At 40.7% G+C, this 21639-nt stretch overlaps 1 protein-coding gene across 1 annotated transcript in view; it reads right to left on the bottom strand.

The window, feature by feature from the left end:
- Positions 1 to 21639, bottom strand: part of PLCB1 (phospholipase C beta 1) — a gene marked incomplete at its 5' end in the record, with an annotated part of 159422 nt that overhangs the window by 109257 nt on the left and 28526 nt on the right. Inside the window, 2 exons of the mRNA XM_009646367.1 lie at positions 1370 to 1527; positions 9763 to 9909. Coding sequence (XP_009644662.1) covers positions 1370 to 1527; positions 9763 to 9909 — 305 coding nt within the window. The remainder of the gene's footprint in view (positions 1 to 1369; positions 1528 to 9762; positions 9910 to 21639) is intronic.

Here is a 21639-nt window from a genome sequence, read left to right as displayed (position 1 = left end):
TTTGGTGTTTTGTCTGTGGCAGTATTGTTTGCGGGTTTTTTCGCCAAAGGAAGGTAACTAGAAGACAAAAAAACCCCCAACAACTCATGCTTCAAGCATGGGAGACATGCTTCAAAGCTGTATCCAGTAGAGAAGCCATGCCTAACACCTGTAACATAACCAAATTCAGTAATTAATGTTTTTCCATGTCTTCTTGCACACAGGTAAATCTAGAAACACATCTCCATGGCAAGGTCATGTCTCAGATGAGTAAGAATTATTTTTTCATACTACAAAAATGATACCTGGTCTATCATTATAAGTTGTGCTGACTACCAATCTTAATACTAAAGGAAACACCTCCATCCTGTTCCTCTTAACACCTTGGATCAAAAACATCTTTAAGAATAACAAGAAGATAACAATTTAAGGTTACTGCTAAGGGTATAGTATCTACCTTTTATTCTAGAAAAAGGAAATGGAAGATGAAATTCAGAAATACAGATGATATGTTTAGGGTTTGAATGGCACAAATATTCTGTCACACTCTCCAAAGATACTAATTTTTCTTTTTCACCCTCCAGTGCTTCAAATCTAATCCCAAGTACAAGGGATAAGGGTAACATTGCACACGCCGCTATTCATTTTTTAAACAGTCAATAAAATGATGAATGTCTGGTCCCTGGGGATGGGACCTGCCCAACTGGGCATGAGTAGCCTGTTCACAGGAATTTAAAGGCTTACAAATTGTAGAGATTTCCATGACAGCTGCTGTCTTCTACCTCAGTTCAGCACTTTTGTCTCCCACTCCCAGTGACCAGGCAAAGAAGAGAAAAAGAGTATACTGACACATTGCTTAATTGCTGTTCAAATCCTCATGGCCTTCAGTCTCAGCTCTCCTCCCTGCCACGTGCTATGGAGCTGCAACACAAACCAGTCCTTCCTCCTCATGCTCCTGGTTCCAGACCCATCTGCAGAGCCATTTTACACTGTGTAAAACCAGTTGTGGTGGCAATACCTGGTCCTTATCCCTGGCTGTGGCCTACCCGGTTTCTCCCTCTTCATGAGATTTGCTGCAGGGACATCCACAGGAGCATGGACCTGGGCACTGAGCCCAGTCCCCAGATGGCATAGACCACATAATCCCTTTTCCTTCGACTGCCACGATCACCAAGAACCTCTTCCTGTGCAAGGTACAAATACTTCAAATCTTCTCTTCCAATTATTCTGTGTGTGCTCCGAAATCTCCTCTTAAAACATTTTTTGCCCTCACATTCCTCTTCCCTTCCACCTTTGCAGTAATACTCTTGCAGTGTATTTGGGATGCATTTTACATGAAAGAAACCACCCCAGCTAAAGCCAATTACACCAATGTGCTGTGTTGCTGTACCTTGAAGGATATTTCAGTTGTCATAGTGAATCCATGTGTAATGACTGGCTCTTCTTCAGCTGTTCGTCCTTTCCAGCAGTCCAGCTCCACACAGCGGCAGCCTGACAAAAGCACTTGCCGATACATCTCCACCGATGAGTTACCGGCCAGCTGTCCAGCTGCCACAGCACAAGAACATGAAAAAAAAGGGAAGTCATTTTGGGCCTTGGGAATAAATACAAATAATCTAATAATAATTAGGGTTAACAGCATCTTTTACCCTCAGCTGAGGGGAACAATGCTCAAAGGCATACAAAAAGCATAAGAACGTAATGGAAATAACCTAGGCAGAGTCAATGCCATGGTTTGGATTCTGCCCTCAGTTAAATTGATACGAGGGAGGAGAAATAACCAAACTGAAGCCAATTCAAAAACTTCTGATAGACAGCATCGAATACATAAAATAAAATAAAATAAGATGGCTTAGCTCTAAAAGACTGTTATCCTTTGACAAGCAATGCAAAATTCAGAGGCGACTCAGGACAGCAAGATCACATTTTCTCATAACATGCAATACCGTTTAGCACAAGATAAAACAAACCTCCTGCACAGTCCCTAATGGTACCATTACAAGGTCTCAAATCAATGCTTAATACACTAATCACCGTGCTGAGTTGGTCAGTTAAATTTCCTGATGTGATACTGCATTAAGTAGGGAGAAATTTAATTAAACTACCGGTTTCCAACAATGACATAATATAAATCTAAAAATAAACAAGGAAACCTCAGCTTTTCTCAAACTCAGGAAGCATTAAAAAAAACCCCAAACACCCCCCCCCCCCCCCCCCCCCCCAACCAAAACCAGAAATCCCCCCAAAGAAGTCCAGTTGTATTCAAGCAAGGATATCCAGTCAGGGTGTCTTCAGCTGCTGTTACAGGTTTGATTCCAGCCATAAGGATACAAATTCCTTGCAGCAGAGAGGTAAAGGGAATGGAAGAACGGTTTAGTGCTTGTTTGAGATGTGAAGAAAATGGATGCAGTTTCCTGCTTTCCAGCAGACTTCCTGAGAAGACCTCACTGGATTTCTCAAAGGGAATTCATTTGCTTTTTAAGGAGGCAGTGAGTTCATTTATGCTAAAAATTCTTCGCTGATGGGGGACATATAAATACTTCATCCAGACTGGCATATAATATAATGAAGATTACTTTAATCCTCATTTTATGGTCTCTGTGGTTCTAGGTTTACCATCTGTGTTCGATACAAGAGCTAGAGCAATCATAAATACTCCTACTGAAATCCATAAGATTTCTCAGCTCCTGATGGAACCAATGGGAAATATATGCTAATAACAGAAGACTATGGCCAATGCTGGAAAGTTCTGAAAAGCCAGGTGAAGTCAGCAGAGTGACTACATGTCTCTTTATTTACTTAACTTTTTCCTGCATTTCCCCTTTGATTAGGGCAGGTTATCTTTCCTCACACAAAAACCTTTTTGGTGCAATCACAATGTCTGGGGTAAGCAGCAGCAATTTTTCTTTGGAGGATGCAAACAAGCATGAGCACAGGTCAGGGTACAACAGCACACATTCCTGTGTACTCAACCCTAAGCATCTGCTTATGAAAACTTGGCTCTCATTATATGGATCCACTGAACTCTGCTGCCTGAAAAACTACATTCCCTTAGAAAAAAGTTTTCATGTTATCTTTCTTTTCCCTCAAAGCATATTGAATTTGGATTAACCAACTGTTTTATGATTAACAAACTCTACTATACTTCCCGAGAGACTACTGGCCGTTCTTAGCCATCTAAGTGTTTTGCACTACAAGATCCTTAACCTTCAGAAGTGCTTAAGTAAATCATGATGTGCGTTGCTTGCTATATGACACTTCTCCACACTACCTTACTAATAAGGCTCAGATGTTCTGGAAGGATTCCTGATAAGGATAAGAGAATATTCAACCTCCAAAACATTCAATCTTCAGAAAGGCTCCCAGTCAGAGTGCATAATGCTGGCAAATGCTTTAATAGTCTCAATAGCTTATTTTTCTGAAATATGGAATATTAGGAATGTCCCCTCAAATATTTTTGCATATATTATTTATAAACTTCTGTTGTGTGAGTCTCTATTTGCATCTATTCCAAACTATCCCTTTAATAGATGCATTCTAAAATGTGCTAACACAGACACTAAAGGGAATACTACCAGTATGATATTTTTAATATCCTGACTACAGATCAATTTTTTAATACTGGAAATTGAAAGCATTAAGTATTCCCTTCTATAATACATACAGCATCTACAGTAATGCTATATTTTTAGCCCATTGCCCCACATTGGATAAGGACAAGCGGATTTTGACAAAAATTCACTTTCCTAAAAATACAATCAGCCAAATCATACCTGACAGGACACTAAGTAAAATGAGCCTGTGCTAATTAATATAAGCTGAGGATATGAGCCATGTTTCCCCATGCAGATCAGTTCCACACTTCTATAACTTTAAGCTGCTCATTTCTCAGCAAATGCATCCTTGTTGGGTTCATCCATTACCATTTTTTCCAAGTGCAAGTTATTTGCAATACATGGACTTAAAATTTGTTTATGCTTTTATGACATGTATCCTTTTAAAATTGGGGGATATTTGGATCCTGGTATTTGGAGTCGCCTGACTCTTCACTACTCTAGAAACAGAGGCTGTGTCTGCCCCTCGCCCACCCACAGCATCCCCTTCTTCCAGCACGAAGAAGTGCCTGTATGTGCACAAAGCGCCTTTGCCATGCACAAACATGAGTTGCTAAACCTCCTCTCTTCAGGCAAGTCCTGGAAAAGCACTCTGGACCATACACTGTAGTTTGCAGCGTGCAAACTCAGACCCTCGTACTGCTGGGAGCCTGGCTCTCGACTCCAGCAACAACAGAAGGTGCTGGCAGCTAAGTTTTTTTTTTACACACAGTACTTTCACCTGAATTTATTTTCCTTCTGAGCTATTTTGCCATGCACAGGACAAACGAATTAGACCCCACACTGTGACATACTCTGCTACTGCTTGTATGTAAGTCAAAATAAGGCTCTCACTCTATGGCTGTTATTTCTAATGCTTTATGTTGGACGAAAGCAGGACAGGCAGTCAAGGCTTGCTCCAGCCAGCAGCAGGGATACGCTTGCTGTCAGTATTGATTCAGACCCACCCAAGCAGAAGATGCAACACTTGCGTACACCAGGAGGGCTAGGGCTGGCCAGCCTCCAAGTTTGCATTTTGGCTCAGCCGCTAGTTGTGCCCAGGCAGCTCCCACACTGCAGCCAAGCTACGTGAAGGACACTATGTCCATCACAGGAATCGGCATGGGGTAAGTCTTGTCCTAGCTGTGGGACCCACTTGAGAAAGGCGTACTGCATGACCAGCTTCGTCTCTCCAACTGAAGTGAGGGAGCGGGATCCACTGGGACCTACTTACAGAGCTCTTCCCCTGTGGCCAGCTCTCCTTACCTTTGTCTTACACATTTCAGCTACTTGAAGATCTTCAAATGCTGCTATTGGAGTCAGAGAGGTTACCCAATCCTCTTTAAAGAGGGGGGTTAGAAAATAACACCTCTTATTTGAATATGCTTCAACTGGTTGGCCTAAAGAGGCAAATAAAAGAAGGCACAGAGGATCTTGAAAACTCACTAAGCAGCAGTGAATGAAACATTACTTAAAGGAAACAAACCACTTTCATGATCTTGACTTTTCTTCTCCTTGAGAATCTATCATCTCAGATCTGACCAACCAATTTTATTTTTTTTTTAAGTCTTTATGTTCACCTCTGCTGCTACTGGAGGCAAGCTTCCTCTAGAAATTTTGGTGTCAGCTGTTGATCTCTATTAGAATAATTAATTTTTCCATCAGGAGACAGTCTATATGATTTTTTCCTCTCCCTTTTACAAGGTGTCTGCTCACTTTTAAAAGTAGAAACTCCCTCACTTCAAATATGGCTTCAGAAAGAGGGAACTGGCATTGGTGGAGAAGGTAAGGGGGGTAGGTAGCCCTTAGGACCACAAAGAGATGAACTGAGGTTTAATAGTGCTAGTAGGAACACTCAGATATCAAAATTAGAGCAGTCATGTAAAACATGACAGAGCAGGAGACCCAAGGAATTTTTACTCAGAGTCTACTTAACTGAGTAGTCATCTCACAAAAACCAAACTGCCTCAGAGGAAGATGCAAGAGAGAGTCAAGCAGATGGGAAACACCATCTTATTGAAGCTATTTTTTATGTATACTTTTTTTTTATATATACAGGGTATTTTTTATATGTAAGATTTACTTAGAGAGCAGAGCACTGAACTAGTATCTCAAAGTTCCACCTAAGACTTTCCACACAGATCATCTTTCCACTTTGTGAAGCAACAACAACTTTCCCTCCACTGATTTATTTTTTTTTAATGGCTATGTTAATTTAGCAATGTAAGCGTGGAAGCTGCATCCACAGTTGCGCTGAATTGCCCACGGGGAGCAGATAGAGGTCTCTAGCTTCGTTCCTGGGAAGTCATCATGCTCAAATTAACTTCATCTCTGAAAACTCAGCCTTTTCCTCAGCGTTACAGAAGGTTCTATGATATTCTGAAGGGGAACGATGGTAAATAATGACAGCTGAAAAGTAAAAAAATACCCCCAGAAGCTGTTAATGGATGGAAGAGCTGCACAATAACCACTAGTCCTCCTTTTTACCTGTTAGCCCTCATGCTAAGATAAACCATGACCCCAGTGCCAGGAAGAACCTCATTTATCTGCCTTAGATTGCTGGAAAGGATTAGCTAGGCCTGCTACGGCTCCTCCTCAGCTCAGCTTCTCTCTGCTGCAAGAGCTCCTGGAGCTCTTCCACCCTCTAGTCCCTTGGGAAGGACGTGGTGGGGCTGGAAGAAAGCAGATCCTTGGGTCTTGTCAACCAATCACCTGAGCTCAGCGCAGCTTGAGAGGCATGAAGCTCTTGGTGGTGCGACAAACTCATGCTCAGAGCAGGCATTGCCCAGCTTTCCTTCCCCTTCCATATGGTGCTGTCATCTTGGAAACTGTGAAGATACTGTCTTGGAACCTTTGAAGTGAAGAAGGCTTCAAGGAAGTGTTGAATGCAGATAATAAGCAGCAACAGTTAGGACTGAGGAATCGCTGAGAACAGAAAAGCTGGAGGATGGCAGAGGAGAGGCCACGGCAGCAACAGAGAAGAAGAGAACATGTCCCTCATGAGATATTTTTCTAGAAACAACTGAAAGTACTGGACTATAAGTAGGGAAGCAGGTGCTTAGGGTAAGTGGTACAGTCCCACATTGGCTACATGCGCTTAACTGATAGCTCTGCAACCTTCTGCTACTATTATTTTTCCTTTTAGCCAAAGACAAATCATGCGTTAAAGGCTTGTGGTTTTCATATTTTGCATTTCACATATGGAACGGCAAGTTGCATAGCCAAAGTGTGCAATGCTGCTGATGATACGTAATCGTTTGCCTTTGACTTTGGGTGCTGCTGAGAGACATGCTGCAAAGTCACTCCCCACTGTGACAACAGCAGTAACCTGAGGTGAGACTGGTGAGAAACTAGAAAAAAGCAGGGTTGCACATTAAGGGTTCAAAGGAGTAAATAAATAAATATTATACCAGTGAGAAAAAAAAGATGAGAGACAGTAAAAAAAAGTTTCCAAAAGATGCCATTTCTTTAAGCTGGCCTAGATTCACTATAAATCACTTCTTTCTTCATGGATTTTTACCTTTGTTCTTAAAAATCACATTTCCCTAAGAAAAAGAAAGCAGTAACACTTCTAAATAAATAATCAGGACTTGATGTACTGCCAAGGGTTTCTACTAAAGGCTAGGAAAATGATCAGGGTAATTAAAAATAAATTCAGAGTGTGTACATGTTTCTTTTTATGTTATCATGTTCTTTTTTTGTGCATGATTTTTCTCGGTTTAAAACACTAACAAAGGGAGAGATAATTGGTAGGGCATTAAGCACAGTAATCATGAAGTCTTGCTAGACTGAACAGTTTTCTTATTGTCCTAATAATTATTACATGACTAGTTGCGATTTCAGTTCCAGTGAGGGCAGAGGTGCTACCAAAGCTTCCTGTCCAAAGCCATGAGCATTCAAGCAGACTTCGAAATCTTCGTGGGAAAAAGAATAGTCTGCCACTGTTAATTTTACAGGTTTCAGCTGAACTAAGTCCGTGTTGGAAGAAAGCAAACGGCAATGTGATTGCTGTATCTGGTCTAGCCTCAAAGCAAAATCTAAGGCTGTCAGTTTTTGTAATACACAGATAAAAATCACATCATTAATCCCATTGTCAGCTAGCTGCCACACAATTTACTGAACATAATGAACCCACTAAAAGGGAAGGGCATGTGTTTTGTGCCTCTAAATGTGAAAATACACACTCGGAAATGTAATTCGAAAGAGACTAAAACTTATTCTGCACTATCGCCCAAGTTTACTCTGATTTGCTCTTCCCAAATTACTAGGCCAGCAACATTACGTTAAATTAAGGCTGAGGATCACACTTACAAATGTAGTTTCTGAAATTATTTAAAAATGCAGGCAAAGAAATCCGTAGATACAATCTGAGAAGATTTGCAGACTTTCACATGTAAGTCAAAGCGAGTTTGGAAAGTTTCAAGGTAAACTTTCTTTCTCCTAAAATATATAAGTATGTTAGGTCATTTGTTGTGCAGTTAAAAATTTAGAATGGGTTGGACTAATCATGAATTTCCATCCTTAATTCCTTGTTCTTTGGCTTCTGTGCTTCTAGACCTTTAGAACGTGACTGTCCTGGATCAGCTCTGATAAAAATCTGTGATATGGCTATAAATTCAAGCTGGTAGAGGGGAGAGCAGTATTTTATCTGTTCAGAACAACTTTAAACTGCACCGTCTGTCCTCCCTGTGGCCCTGTGTTTCCCACATTTGTACAACAGCTTTACTGTTTTCTTCCAGAAAATCTGTATAAAGCTGCAGCACTTGGCTTAAGCAGGCCCAAATCCTCACTGACAGAAGAAAGTCCAGACTGGAGGCAAGAGGCCTGTGAAATATCATAATTAAAAATTGCTTTTGCTTTGGACATGCCTGCACTCTTCCAAAGAGCATAAATTTCTGCATATTAGAATCATAAGTTAAAAGTGGCCACAATGATTTTAATTTCTTTTAATTCAGAGAAGCAAAATAGCTGTCAAGCCAAATACTTGTATAACAAGTTTTAGCACAAAACCCATTTTACAGCCAAGATATAAACCTCTGAAAAATGGTGTCTAAAGGAAACAATGACAGTTCATTCACTTCATGAAAGCACTAGAAGGTGGTGTAGAAAGTGCTGTAAGAAACACAAAACTGACGGATGTAAGTACCATATGGTCTGTTTAAACCAGGCATCACCACTGCATGGTTTTGTTTATGTTTGTTTTGCCATACTGGCATTCTGAAGAACTCGGTCAGTCAAGGCACGTCTGTTAATAACATTGAAAAACCTACATTATCCATGAGCCACATTTTTAACAAGCACTGTAGCACTGCTTTTTTTTTTTTTTTTACATAATGCTAAGACATTAGCAAACATGACAAGACAAAGCAAACATCAAATCGAACATCCTGTGCACATCTGCGTCCCAAAAATGTTTGTTCTTACATAAACTAAACTAAAATTGTGAATTTACATTTATTTTCTCACAAGTTAACAGCATCTTAGACTAGAAAACCAGTGCCAAAGGTTGGGTTCCCAAACCGTCTTATTTCTTTTGGAATCTTAAAGCATTGGTGACTTTGCTGTGTAAACAATACAGTTCAGACTCATTAACTCTAATTCAAATTAACAGGAGCTTCTGGGTGCTCAGTCTTTTTAAAAACATGATCGCTCCTAAAAATTTCAGCTCAGACATTAGATAAAAGTCAGAGACGAATGCACTGTCAGAAAGCTATATGTCATATTGGGACCTCTCTAATCTCTGAATCAAAGTTAATTTCATGGAGTGCAACAAACTGTCAGATTTAATGTTTAGGGGCAAATTTATTAGCTACAGAGATGTTTCCTATAATCTGCTTTGCATATTTGTTTGGCTATCCTTGGTTGTCATAAAAAGTACATTGTTCCTTCTACTCCCCAGATAAGGACCTTAATCTGGAATTCTATCTAAGTTGAGGGAAACTTTCCAGAGACTTCACTGGGCGTCAGACCAGACCTTATCTGAACAATGCAATGGCTGTTCACCTCTTGATAGAAGTATATTTGATCTATGTGTGTAGCTGTAGAACAACGATCAAGTGCTACCCTTGCTTCCCTGAAGACTAAGCTCCATCATCACTTATTGCTGATGCTTTCAGTATATTTATGGTATCACTGCAAATATGCTATGAATTTTTGTAACATGAGAAATCAGATCACTCCAACACTGTACCTGTGAGGTAGGTGTTGTGTGAGGAATTGATGAAATAGTGTGACAGGGGTTGAGACATATCTTCGTTTAAATCCAGTTTCTCAGGTGGAACAACGCCGTTTTCCTCTCCACTCAGATATCGCATAAATCCATCCACTGATATCTGTCCTGAGAGAAACACAGATCCAGGGAAAGCACCAATTAATTTAAAGTACAGGTTTTGTGGCATACAGGTGTTATGTTCAATATACACTTACGCAAAGGTGTGTGTGAAAGACCACATAATCATCAGACTGGCCTTCATCTAGTTATTCATTTATTCCTTTGTTACTACTACCTCATTCTTAGCCATGTAAGTTGCAGGCAATACCCACCCCTTTACCTGTACCAAAAAAAAAAAAATTTCATAATCATTGCCTACAGATAATCAAGGGCACAGGGGAATCAGAGTTACAGAAGGCTGTAAGAACAGAGGAAATAAATCGAAGCCTATCAAGGAAAGGGGTCTTCTGCAGACAAAAGCAAGCATGCTTTCCAGAGAAACCCAGGAAACCAGCACACAGCGCAACATGCTAAGAAACAGGTCACCTGGGCCACTTTTGAATATGTTTCAGTGTGTGTATATGAATGCAACCAAACTGCAAAGCAAAGCAAATTAAATGAACCACCTTTCAAGTGGGAACTAGGCTTTGCTACGTTATCTTAATACTGGTTTTCCAATTCATACCTCACTGGAGCGCCAGCATAAATGACCATTGAATATGCTGCTAGCAAATTAGAAAGCAAAGTCCTATCCTCAGCTTAAATATCACCATTCACCTTAGTGGAGCTGTGCTTATTACATTCGTATTAATTTCTCTGTCAAGCCTTCTGCATAAAGTTGATGTCAGGGCTAGTGTTGGTTTGTACATTTAGAGAAAAAAATAAAATAAAATCCAGTAGTCTATATTTGAAGATCAACACTTAACCAAACAAATTTGAGATATTTCTTTGCCTGGTATTTTTGTTATTTTGTCTAGATTTACACAACCACTTTGCTTTAGTTCATTCAGTTACTCTCTATAGTAAAACAGATCTGTACCTCTGAAGAACCCTGAAGTGGCCTCGTGCCTGGTGACCTCGTTGTCCACAACCCAAAATATTCTGCACAGTATCTTTATTGAAAAAAAACATAGCTGACTGATTATGGCATTGAAAAATGGAATACTTCAGCTCTACTAGTAACTCTGCTACTCTCTCCTTTCAGGGTCAATCCCTTTTTATCCTAAAACATATAAACTTACACATATTTTTCCAGTATATGAAAAAGTAATGGGCAACCCTGCAGCATTTTTGTAAAGCTTGCGACCACATGATGCAAATATAGTATGGAAAGCATCTACTTAAAATCTGTGCTTGGACCCTGGGATTTGGCTCTTGATCACAGAGGAAAAGATGTTAACAGTCTTAAGTTCAGATGCCTCATTTTCACAGCAACCCAAGATGGTGGCACTAAATGAACCTATTCATATGACATGAAACGTAGTGACAATACAGAGCAATGCAATTATCATTCATTCTTACGACAACAATTGTAAGATGGTTGGAAGAAAAAACATCAAGTCCATCCACTATTTTAAGACTGTAATCTGAGTGCAATCTTGTCAGGCTCCACAGCTGCTTTCTTATAGAATAATTAATCATCCACAGACAGAGGCCTATGTACTTTCCTTTTCACAAGAAAAAATATAAGATTGAGAAAATCGGGGGAAAAAAACACCACTGAGGTTTCTCATAAAACTCAAGATTTATGAACAACCTATCTGCTGCGTGAATCTAACAGAGACACGTTACGGATGTAAACAGTATCAGGCACTATCATAGAGGCAGTTTGAGCTCAAATCCACTTAAGGGAAACACTCTGCACCAAGTTCACTGGGATATAGATATGGTTTGTGGTGTACATTCACAACACACAAGCAACATCATACAGGAACAAATGGCTAAGATCTGAACGGGATAGCTGCTACAGGGGGAACCAGCAAAGCCATGTCATGTTACAGTGATTTGCAACTTCTGACATTTAAGATAGCTCATCCAGAGTCATCTTCAGCATCTCCATGTTGTTTTGGATGCGCTCCAAGAAGGTTTAAAGCTACTTTGTCATTCCTGCTCCAGGCAAAAATAAAACACAGTTTTCACACACACAATTCCTCAAAAAAACTGAGGCATCATAATCACACAGTGTTCAGAAAGAGAGGCTTCCATTTTGTTACACAGATACTTGGGTGATTCATGTAGACATAGTATTCAAGCATCTCAAAGTGGTTTCTGTGTTTAAACCTCAGAGTATACCTGAAAAACAGGGTCCTTGCAGCCCTTATTTTTCAGATGGAGACCTGAAGCTGCAGATAAATTAACTGACTGGACAATACCCTGTAGAAAACCTGTGGGCTAAGCTGGGAGTTGAACTGCACAATCTCTTGAGGCCTGTTTGGGTGCCCTACTGACTTGAACGCCTTTGGGATGAAAGGAAGCAAGGTCCAGGCCTACATTTCCTTCCTTTTCTCTATTTTGTGGTTCATTCTGCTTCTTTGCTTCCTTCCACACTGAAGTAAGACAAGGTCTGCAGAGTGGTCCTTCTGTGTAGTGCTGCTGGTATTAACACAAATTGCAGCAAGTATTATTCACATGTATAATTGCATAGTTCCTGAGTTACACAGTTATCGGAGCTTATGGCTGTAGAATGCTATTTTCCCCATCATAATTAAGCAGTCAGCATTTCAGAAAGTGAAGCAATTTGCAAGTTCAATTACAGCTGATATTGCACCAGTGAGAGTTTGACTGTGGAACGGAGATGGCAGACGTCAAGGGACTTTGTAACTTGGATATTAAAGGGTAGATTGTTTGTGATCAACGTCAATGATATTCTGAAGCCGACAGTGGTGAGGACGATCCTCGGTGGACAGCCATACAAAATGAAATAGCCTCAATTTATGGGTAAGATTTGTTCTCAGTTTTCTTAAGCATATTACAGATTTACCTCAGACATTGCCAAGAAAAAATAATTGGTGATCAGTTCTTTCCATTACAGCTGTTACCTTTCATCTTCAGATATATATTAGATTTAATTATATGATTAGATATAAAAACTTAAGAGGGAAAAGAAACACAGCAGGCAAAAACACAGGGACAAGACATTCATATTTTCTTTTTTTGCTCACACATAATTGCCTTAAAATCATCTGAACCCTAGATCTTTGCTGAAACTTTCAAAATTCAAATGTGTGCTTCACACACTTAAAACAGTGGAGTCAACTGGCTTGTCTTTTTCGCTCCCCATTGCTGTATTAAATTTGATCTGATGTCATCTATTAGGTCAGAAGCAGACCCAAAGCTCACTAGTGTTTGTTGAAATGCTACCATCAGCTTCAATAACATTTGGTTCAAGACCTTACTAAATAATCTTAAGTGCAATGCAAAGAAAGACGGGACTCCAGATGCTTCTCTCTTAGCTACGTTGGCAAAGCCAGATGGAGAAGAGCAAACACAGCCGTAACCATAACAGAAGCTATGTCAACAGCTACAGTACTCAGGGAAGATGCTTTCCTCTGCAGCATTTGGAGTTTACCAGCACAAGAAAAATTTCTCCCCCTCAAATTTCTCTTCTCTAATTTATCTGATTAGTTAGAATTTCCCTATGGGGTCACTCAGTAGTGCTTTATTAAAACACTTTAACAGCACAAACATAAAAATGTCTCCTTTTTCCTGTGGTAGCTGGCCTATTTAAACGTCCAACACTTAACTCTTTCCACCAGTGCCACTGGAAAGCCTTCTGCCACACAGTGCAATGCCTGCCCCAGGCCTGCAGCTCCTCCTCCTTCTCTCCCCTCAGGGCTCCCAGGGCTGCTCCTCGTGCTTTCCCTCCCCCCACCCTGTCATCCCTCATGCTTGTCCCCCCGTATCCCCTCACACTTGTCCTCCCACCCCTCACAATTTCTCCCCTCATTCCTCCCTGCCAGCAGCGTTTTGCCCTTTCTTAAACCCGCTTCCCCTGAGGTGCCCGTGGGGCCAGGCTGTGCCCTGTGGTGGGGCCGCTGGAGCCAGCGAGATCCGTGCGGGGCTGCCCGGGCCTCTCCTCACAGAAGCCCCACAAGCCTCCGCTGCCAGTGCCTGGGCACTGACAGCCAATTCAACAGAAAAGCGAAAATTAAGGATATTCTAATCAATTGTTCCATTTGCAACTTAATGCAAATCCACTTCTGCTCACAGGACGAGCGCTGGCTCAGCACATCTCGCCAAGAAGCGACCGCATAATGCGCCACAGCTGGATGACTTGCAAAGTTTGTCAAACCCCCCCAGCTCCCACACAGAACTGAAGATGCTCATAAGCTGCGCTTTGTGATTAACGTGGTTGGGGTTTTTTTCTTCTCTGGATTCGCTAGACTGAAGCAACTTGTGATGAATGTCAGCTGCAGGATATTTGATTGTCAAAGCACACATAAGTGACTGGCTAAAGTTTTGTGCAAGCCAAATAAGTAACAGATCAATTTTAATGTTTCTATTGTGCAATGGAACAGGTCTATAAAATAAAAGAGCAAGTATTGAGGAGAAATATGAAAGCATCTAATGTATTCTTCATCACAGGCATTCCCAGTACCTCAAAATTATAAATGTGTAGCTGAACACTTGTCTATAAATCATAAATTATACAAACTTCTATGTAATTCTAAAAACGTATCTGAATTAAAAACTTGTAAGAGCTAGAGGCACTGGAAAGTCTAGAAATGCCTTTACATGCTTCTCTCCAAATTTATACACCTATATACCTTCCAAAATCCATTCTGCAAATGGGAAGGAAGCTTCTAAAAGAAAGGGACCTTGACTCCTCCATGTCTTTCGAACATTTTACCCATTACCTTCTAGCTACAAAATGCATGGCAAAGTACCCTTGCAGTCAGGACTGCCTGCTTGCCCATTCGAACTTCACACCATGAAGTTCCCATGCCATTGTTTCACAAGACAAATCTAGTCCAAACTCAGACAGACCTATTCAAATCTGGTTCTGGCTTTATCTCTGTGCTACTTTTCTGCACTGTGAATTTAAGCTCTGCTTGGACTTTAGGTGCACGTGCCAACAGTCCTTTTGCAGCATGCCCACAATCCCCTTCTCCCCTTCACTTTTAATTTGGAAACTGAGCTTCATCTGGCAGTTGCTTGGCGGGGAGTTTGTCAGTCATTGTCCCACCTGCTGCCTCCAAACCTCATCCTTCACTGCAGAAAGGAAGAGGAAACCCATATAGGGGACTCCAAAAATGTCCCCAGCATTCAGTGTTTCACCTGCAGCAAAGTGTGAAGCAGCCCATAAGCAAGACTTTCCACAGGACACCTTGAATGGCTGCTCCATACAACCTGCTTGGTGGTGAAATTCATGCAGAGATCAAAGAACCACCACCAGATTGACAGTCAAGTGAAGCCAACCAAATCTTATATTTTTTTCACTAAAATTTGGTAGGAAGGAGAAATATTTTCCTACTGGAAGAGCAGTATCTTCAATAGGTATGCTGAGAGATTCTATTGAATTTCCCAGGCTGTGATCAGCTTCAGTACATGAAACATGTGAAGTGTTTGTGTGGCAGCTTGACCTTTTTGTGCATTCCTGGCTCCACCTGATTGCTCCAAAATGGTTACAAGGGAGGGGAAAAAAAAAAAAAAATGAAGTGGCAAGCTCTGAGCATTTCACAATATTTCCATATTAGGTACAGTTATATGATCCCATACCTTTCAAGATCTATTACATCGGATCAAAGACGTAAATGTTGTGGATGGCAGTTTAAAAAAAAGCACATAAAAATGTAACTGTTACTTTGCCCATATGAAACAGGGCTCCTTTGTGGTCAACATTTGTCAGCTCTAACAGACAGCAGGAGTCACTTCCGTCATTTCAAACTCTTTTTCTTGGAAGTTGTCTTCAGGCAGGTAGCATACTATTACTGGCAAAGGACCTAGTGAAAATTCCCTATGGGTAATCAAGTGAATCCTCTCTTCTATGGTTCTTAGACATTGTCAATTTTCATCAGTCAAAAAGTTTTCTTCTGCAGTTTATGAGATGTGGAATCTCCCCATTCTTGGGAAATGGTATTCACAAATTTGCCACGAAACAGGAATTCCAGCCAGTCAGTTGAACTGGTTGATAGGATAGACTGTGAATATACTTCTCAGAGGCTCCTCTATTTGAAGATTTACGTGTTATCACCAAGGCTCTTCATAATCCTCTTTGACTATGTCTAGAAACCTAGCATATTTTTCTCATCAGGGCCTGTGGCAGTCCCTTGTGCACTATGCAGCTTCCTGTGCAAGCGCAGATACAGACAATATCGTCACGTAAAACTGTTCTCAGGCAGTTTCGAGGGCTGGCAAAAGCATAGGCTGCTTTTGACACAACAATACTTCTCCTGCTGCTTAATGAGACATAGGTAACTCGACAAGTTCCTGCTTTCCCAACCTCTCCAGCGTGCCAGCATGACCAGCATCTTGTTCTGGATGTAGGACTGCTCGTGGGTCCCTGGGAGCTTGCCAACTCATCAACTTGAGGATGTAAACAAACCCCTGCTCACTCAACACCTGCAGCACTGTGCCAAGCACCAGCTAAGAGACATGCGGGTTCAAAGTAGGGCTGAGCTTCCAAAAGAAGCTTCACAATGGAAGGATGTTTCTGTAGCTACGAGGACTGGAGATCTACTATTTTAAAAAGAACTGAAGTTCAGTAATCTGAGACAAGGTACCAAATGCAGATGTGTTTGGCTCAGCTGACTCTCTCGCTGGCACAGTCTCCCCATATCATTACAAACCACATTTTTGCTTCTGGCACAGTGCACACTTGGGTCTTATATTTCAAACAGAGGCTTAAGATTAGCCACAAAAATAAGAAAATAAATCCGGGGCATGATACGCTTTCGCATTATTCCAAGGATGAGCCTACTACTTATGTTTCTGGTCTCATCTTGTGGCTGCTGCACAGTGTCCTCTTGATCTAGTTCTTACTGTGCCTGTCTCAGCAGAAGGTACCACAAGGGCAGGGGTAACACAGTGGGGAAATGAATCCAGGTTGTCCTTAGGCAGTGAGGATACCTCCATTCCCCGCAACAGAGAAAGCGCAAACTTTCTCCACGGTGAAGATCAAAGAGTATGCAAACCTCAGCCTGTCTCCTGCTCTGAGGAGAGCAGGTGGAATACACTGGCCACAGAGGTTATGGAATTACATATTTGTACAGAGACATACATCCAAATATTGATGTGATATTGATGTGATTTAGTTTTAGGTAGTCCTGTGAGGAGCAGGGAGTTGGACTTGATGGTCCTTATGGATCCTTTCCAACTTGCGATATTCTGTGATTCTATTCACCAGTTCGGTGCCCTCTGCAGAGGCCCACGATAAAGGTCAAAACCCCAGCAAGTGTCTGGAGGAAATAAAAAAACACAGCTAATCCTGCAAACTTCTCAACCCAACTGCTTGATCTACACTTGTCCCTCTTATTTACACACATGAGCTGTATGCACAGCTATTTGATTCTTACATGATCCTCCCCTGGCCTCCAGCACACTTAGGTCTGCTTAACGTGCTCCCAGGAGCCTTCCAGTCCTTTTGGCAAAGTCTTGGGACAGCGTAGGACACAAACCAAGAGAGGTGCAACTGACAGCAGAAGAGATCACTTATCTGCACACTTTTCTTTGCACTTCAATCTTGCAACTTTAACATCAGCCTTTGCTCATCCCTTAACATTTGTGGACATTTTGTAAGACAATTAAAATGTGCATTTGCTTGTAAGCAGTGAACAGCTTTGGCTGCACGGATCTTAAACATGTCTTTCCATATATTTGCAAACTTAATAGTGCCTTCCATTTGTTTACGCCCATGCTGTTATCCACTCAGTTACAATGTAACTGAAAGGCACAATTGTGCCAAGAGACGTTATTAAAGTAAAAAAGAAAACAAACAAACAAAAAAGGAAAAGAGACAATTAATTGGCACCTCGTATCTCCCAGCCAGCAACACAGAATTACATTAGTATTTTGTCTGACAGTGAAATCAAGTCTATTCCAATGCAATCTGTAACATTAATCACATTCACTGTAATCCCATACAACTGAGCAGTCTTCTCACCGCCAAGTAAAGCAGATACTTTATAATCCTGTGAGAGATCTGTACAATATGCCCCATTGGGAATTCTATTTCACAAACCAGCACTGCAATTTACAGCTCATTAGGTATTAAAATTTTCATGCCTGGTGCAGAGTAGGATGCATATACCCCTGGTGTGTCTCTTGACATGGGGCACGCATTAGCTACTCTACACTTTCTAGCTTTGTGAGCCAGCAGAGAAGTTCACAAGGACGAATTTACATAAAATTTACACTGTGTGGGACACGATGTGCCAGAGCCACACTGATGACACTTGCAGCACTTGCATCCAAGTAATTTTTGGAAGTGATGCTGAAACCCATTTGGCTTTCCAGACATGCGTGCTATTACTATATTGCTACAGTGTAACTGGAATTTCTGCCTCTATTCAGTTCTGCAAACTAGAGCAGGACAGGACTGCATTATGCAAGCAACATCCCCTTAATAGCAAAGTCATCATAAGGTGAGAATATGATACAAAGTCAGCCCAGACTGAAAATGCCAGAACTGGACTTTACCCCGGGAACATCAGTGCTGCTCTACTTTAGAAAAAACACTGGGGACAGAAAAGACTTTTGGGCCTCAGGTCAGGATCTGCAGATACTTCAAAATATCTATGTACCAACCATCATTTACACACCACAGGCAGAAGTCACCAGTAACTCCTCCATTTCAGCAAATTTCTCAATGATCAGCAAGGGGAAAAATTCAGACTGGTCAGACAGTCTACCAAATTAATAAGTAAGTACAGGAAAGGCAATACATCTGAATTGCTGTATCTGAATATTAGTGAAGCATTTAATAGAGTTTCTAAATTAAAATTTTTCCTTACTGGAAAAACTAATCTGCAGAAAGGACAGTTAGAAATAAACTGAGGTCAGACTATAAGTTTCTCTGAATTTGAAAGCTGAATTGCATGAAAAAAAATCCAGAGGCTGCCACACTGATCAGCAGCAGGTCTGGTTTCATACAGTCTTTAGCAATCTGAAAAATCAGAATCAACAACACAGGATTTAAAGAACAGACAGCTCTCTGGGAGCTGTTATCAAAACAAGATGGTAAAGCTGTAATGAACCAGGTAAATGGGACAGAAATCAAATGAGAACACATAAATAATAATTCAAGCTAGGTAGCTAATCACTCAAGCAAAGAAAAATCCAAGATACAGAGCTGAATTGGGAAGAAGATGCCTAGAAATCCATCATCCCGAAAAGCAGATGAGATGCAGACAACAACAGTACATCTGTACGTAGCTGCATCAAAAAAGTTGGTTGGAAAAAAATGTTATTTACTGGCAGGACATTTTACTATCACATCACTGATGAAAGAGGTAAACATGCATGGCATCATACTATGTCAACATATGTATCCATAACTAAACCTAACCCACAGGCAATCCGACAGATTTAAGGGATGCAAGTTAGGCTTAACTATTGACAACATCAGGGATCTTAATGGGACCACTGATGCTGCACCCAGTCTTATGACTCTAATTTTCAACTATTTAGCATCAGAAATTTGTCTGTATACAGAAGGTTATTTAGAGCAATGTTATGAATACTAACATATGCCACAATATATGCCAAAACAAGAAAGACCAAACATGTAAAGCTGAAGTGGCAATAATATAATGGTCAACAAGTGTTTTCAGTGTAAATGATAAGGATGAGGAAGAACAGTTATGGTGGCCAAAGGCAGAACCAAGCAATGAGATCAGAATAAGCAATGGAAAACTTGGGGTGAATGTTTGAAAAAGCTTGCCAGTGCTACAACTAATTGTGCTAGGAAACAGTCTTGCAGTGGATTTGTTGGTTGTCTTACTGTTTAAATCCTTTAAAATCAAACTAGAAGAATATCCTGTTGTTTTCCAATCTCATTTCAGATTTCTAAACTTAAAAACATAATGGATCCAATTCTACCCTCAGTTATACTTGCTCAACCACTTTCTGTAATTAGACAGTTACCTGGCCACAAACCAGAACAAGCTTTGGCAACTTGCTCTTGAAACAGAAACGGAAAACTTACTCAGTAAAAAAAGGAATAAAGCAAGATTCATTGCTCTACCCTTGAATGTGTATATTGTAATGGGACACAGGGAAGTCTGAACATAAACAGAGAATGGTAACTCCTATACAGTATTCAGAAGAAATGCTTACTTAATGACAAGCAGTCAGAGAGGGAAAACATGGGAAGGTAAACATGTTGTGCTTAAGCAGTGTACCTAGAAGAGCTTGCTCAGTATCGGTTAATCCAGGCGGAAATATCACATGCCCAAGGACACTGAGATGCAGAATATTTTGCAGAGTAAGGATTATCAACCAAGGAAAGCACACATTTGAATCAGAAATGCTTGTCATTCTAATGAAGCTATCATATCCATTTTATCATCCGTACAAGTGCACAGAGAAAAGTAACTTGGGATATAATTTTTTTTTGCAAGAGCACATTTGCAAACAAAACCACTCTTCTGAATGGGTTTCAGAAGAGGTACTGCAGCTCAAGACACTTAGTCCACTTTAGGGAGGAAATATTTCCTATAAGCTTCTAGGCAAGCCATGCCAAATACCAAACCTCATATTTTTATGATAAAGAGCATTTTCAATCAGAACGAAAATTTTGGGAGCATTCCAAGGACACTGCCATCTCAAAAGGGAAAGGAAGATGAAGTGTCACCTGAGAAGAAACAAAAGTTTCCAACCTCAATTGTGTCTGATGGCATGAGACATCCATTTTAACGAGACCTTAAAAGTCACTGTGCAATCTTGAGCATGCTATTTATTTATTTTATTAGAAGTCACATTTTTTTCCAGCCCTTTACAAACACCCAAGAAAGAAGGGCTCTAGCTGACAGAGGCTACAGCCTATGAAATATATGTATTTTTCTCTAGTACTGCTAGAAAACTGTAAAACACACACTCAGGAGGCTGGGAAGATTTTAGACGCTCAACATTTTCTCTTCCTTAAAACTTAAATGTTGGAAACATTTATTTTAATGGATATTGATCATCTAAATCTCCATAACAGGTTTAAAAACCTCTGCTGTAACAAAGCATGGCCACAGTTCAGAGATTATAGTAAGCAGAGGTGTTCTGTTAAGGAGCACAGTTATTGAAACCTGTTATACTGCAAAACAGTGTTTTAGTAATTCCAAATAGCGTGTGTGTATATATACAGCACATGCCCATGATAGCTAACAAACACACAAGTACCCAGCATCTTGAATCAAGCACATCTGTGTTACCATTCACATTTAAACCAGATCCCTGTATGTAGTATCAAGAAGTTTATTACTGGTTATCACCCTCTCATTTCAGCCACAGAGAGCTCCTTCTTTAAACCAGAACAGTTTCTAAAACGTTAGCAGACACATACATACACATAGAATCATAGAATCATTGAATGTTTTGGGTTGGAAGGGACCCCTAGAGGTCATCTAGTCCAACCCCCCTGCAGTGAGCAGGGACACCGCTAACTAGATCAGGTTGCTCAGAGCCCCGTCCAACCTGGCCTTGAATGCTTCCAGGGATGGGGCCTCCACTACCTCTCTGGGCAACCTGTTCCAGTGTTTCACCACCCTCATTGTAAAGAACTTCTGCCTTATATCTAGTCTAAACCTAGCCCGCTTCAGTTTAAAACCATTACCCCTTGTCTTGTCACAGCTGGCCCTATTAAAAAGATATTCCCCATCTTTCCTATAGGCCCCCTTTAGGTATTGAAAGGCTGCAATCAGGTCTCCC

Source organism: Egretta garzetta, unplaced genomic scaffold, assembly GCF_000687185.1.
Source record: "Egretta garzetta isolate BGI_Z169 unplaced genomic scaffold, ASM68718v1 scaffold419, whole genome shotgun sequence".
Taxonomy (NCBI): Eukaryota; Metazoa; Chordata; class Aves; order Pelecaniformes; family Ardeidae; genus Egretta; species Egretta garzetta.
This window is presented reverse-complemented; position numbering and strand designations above follow the sequence as displayed.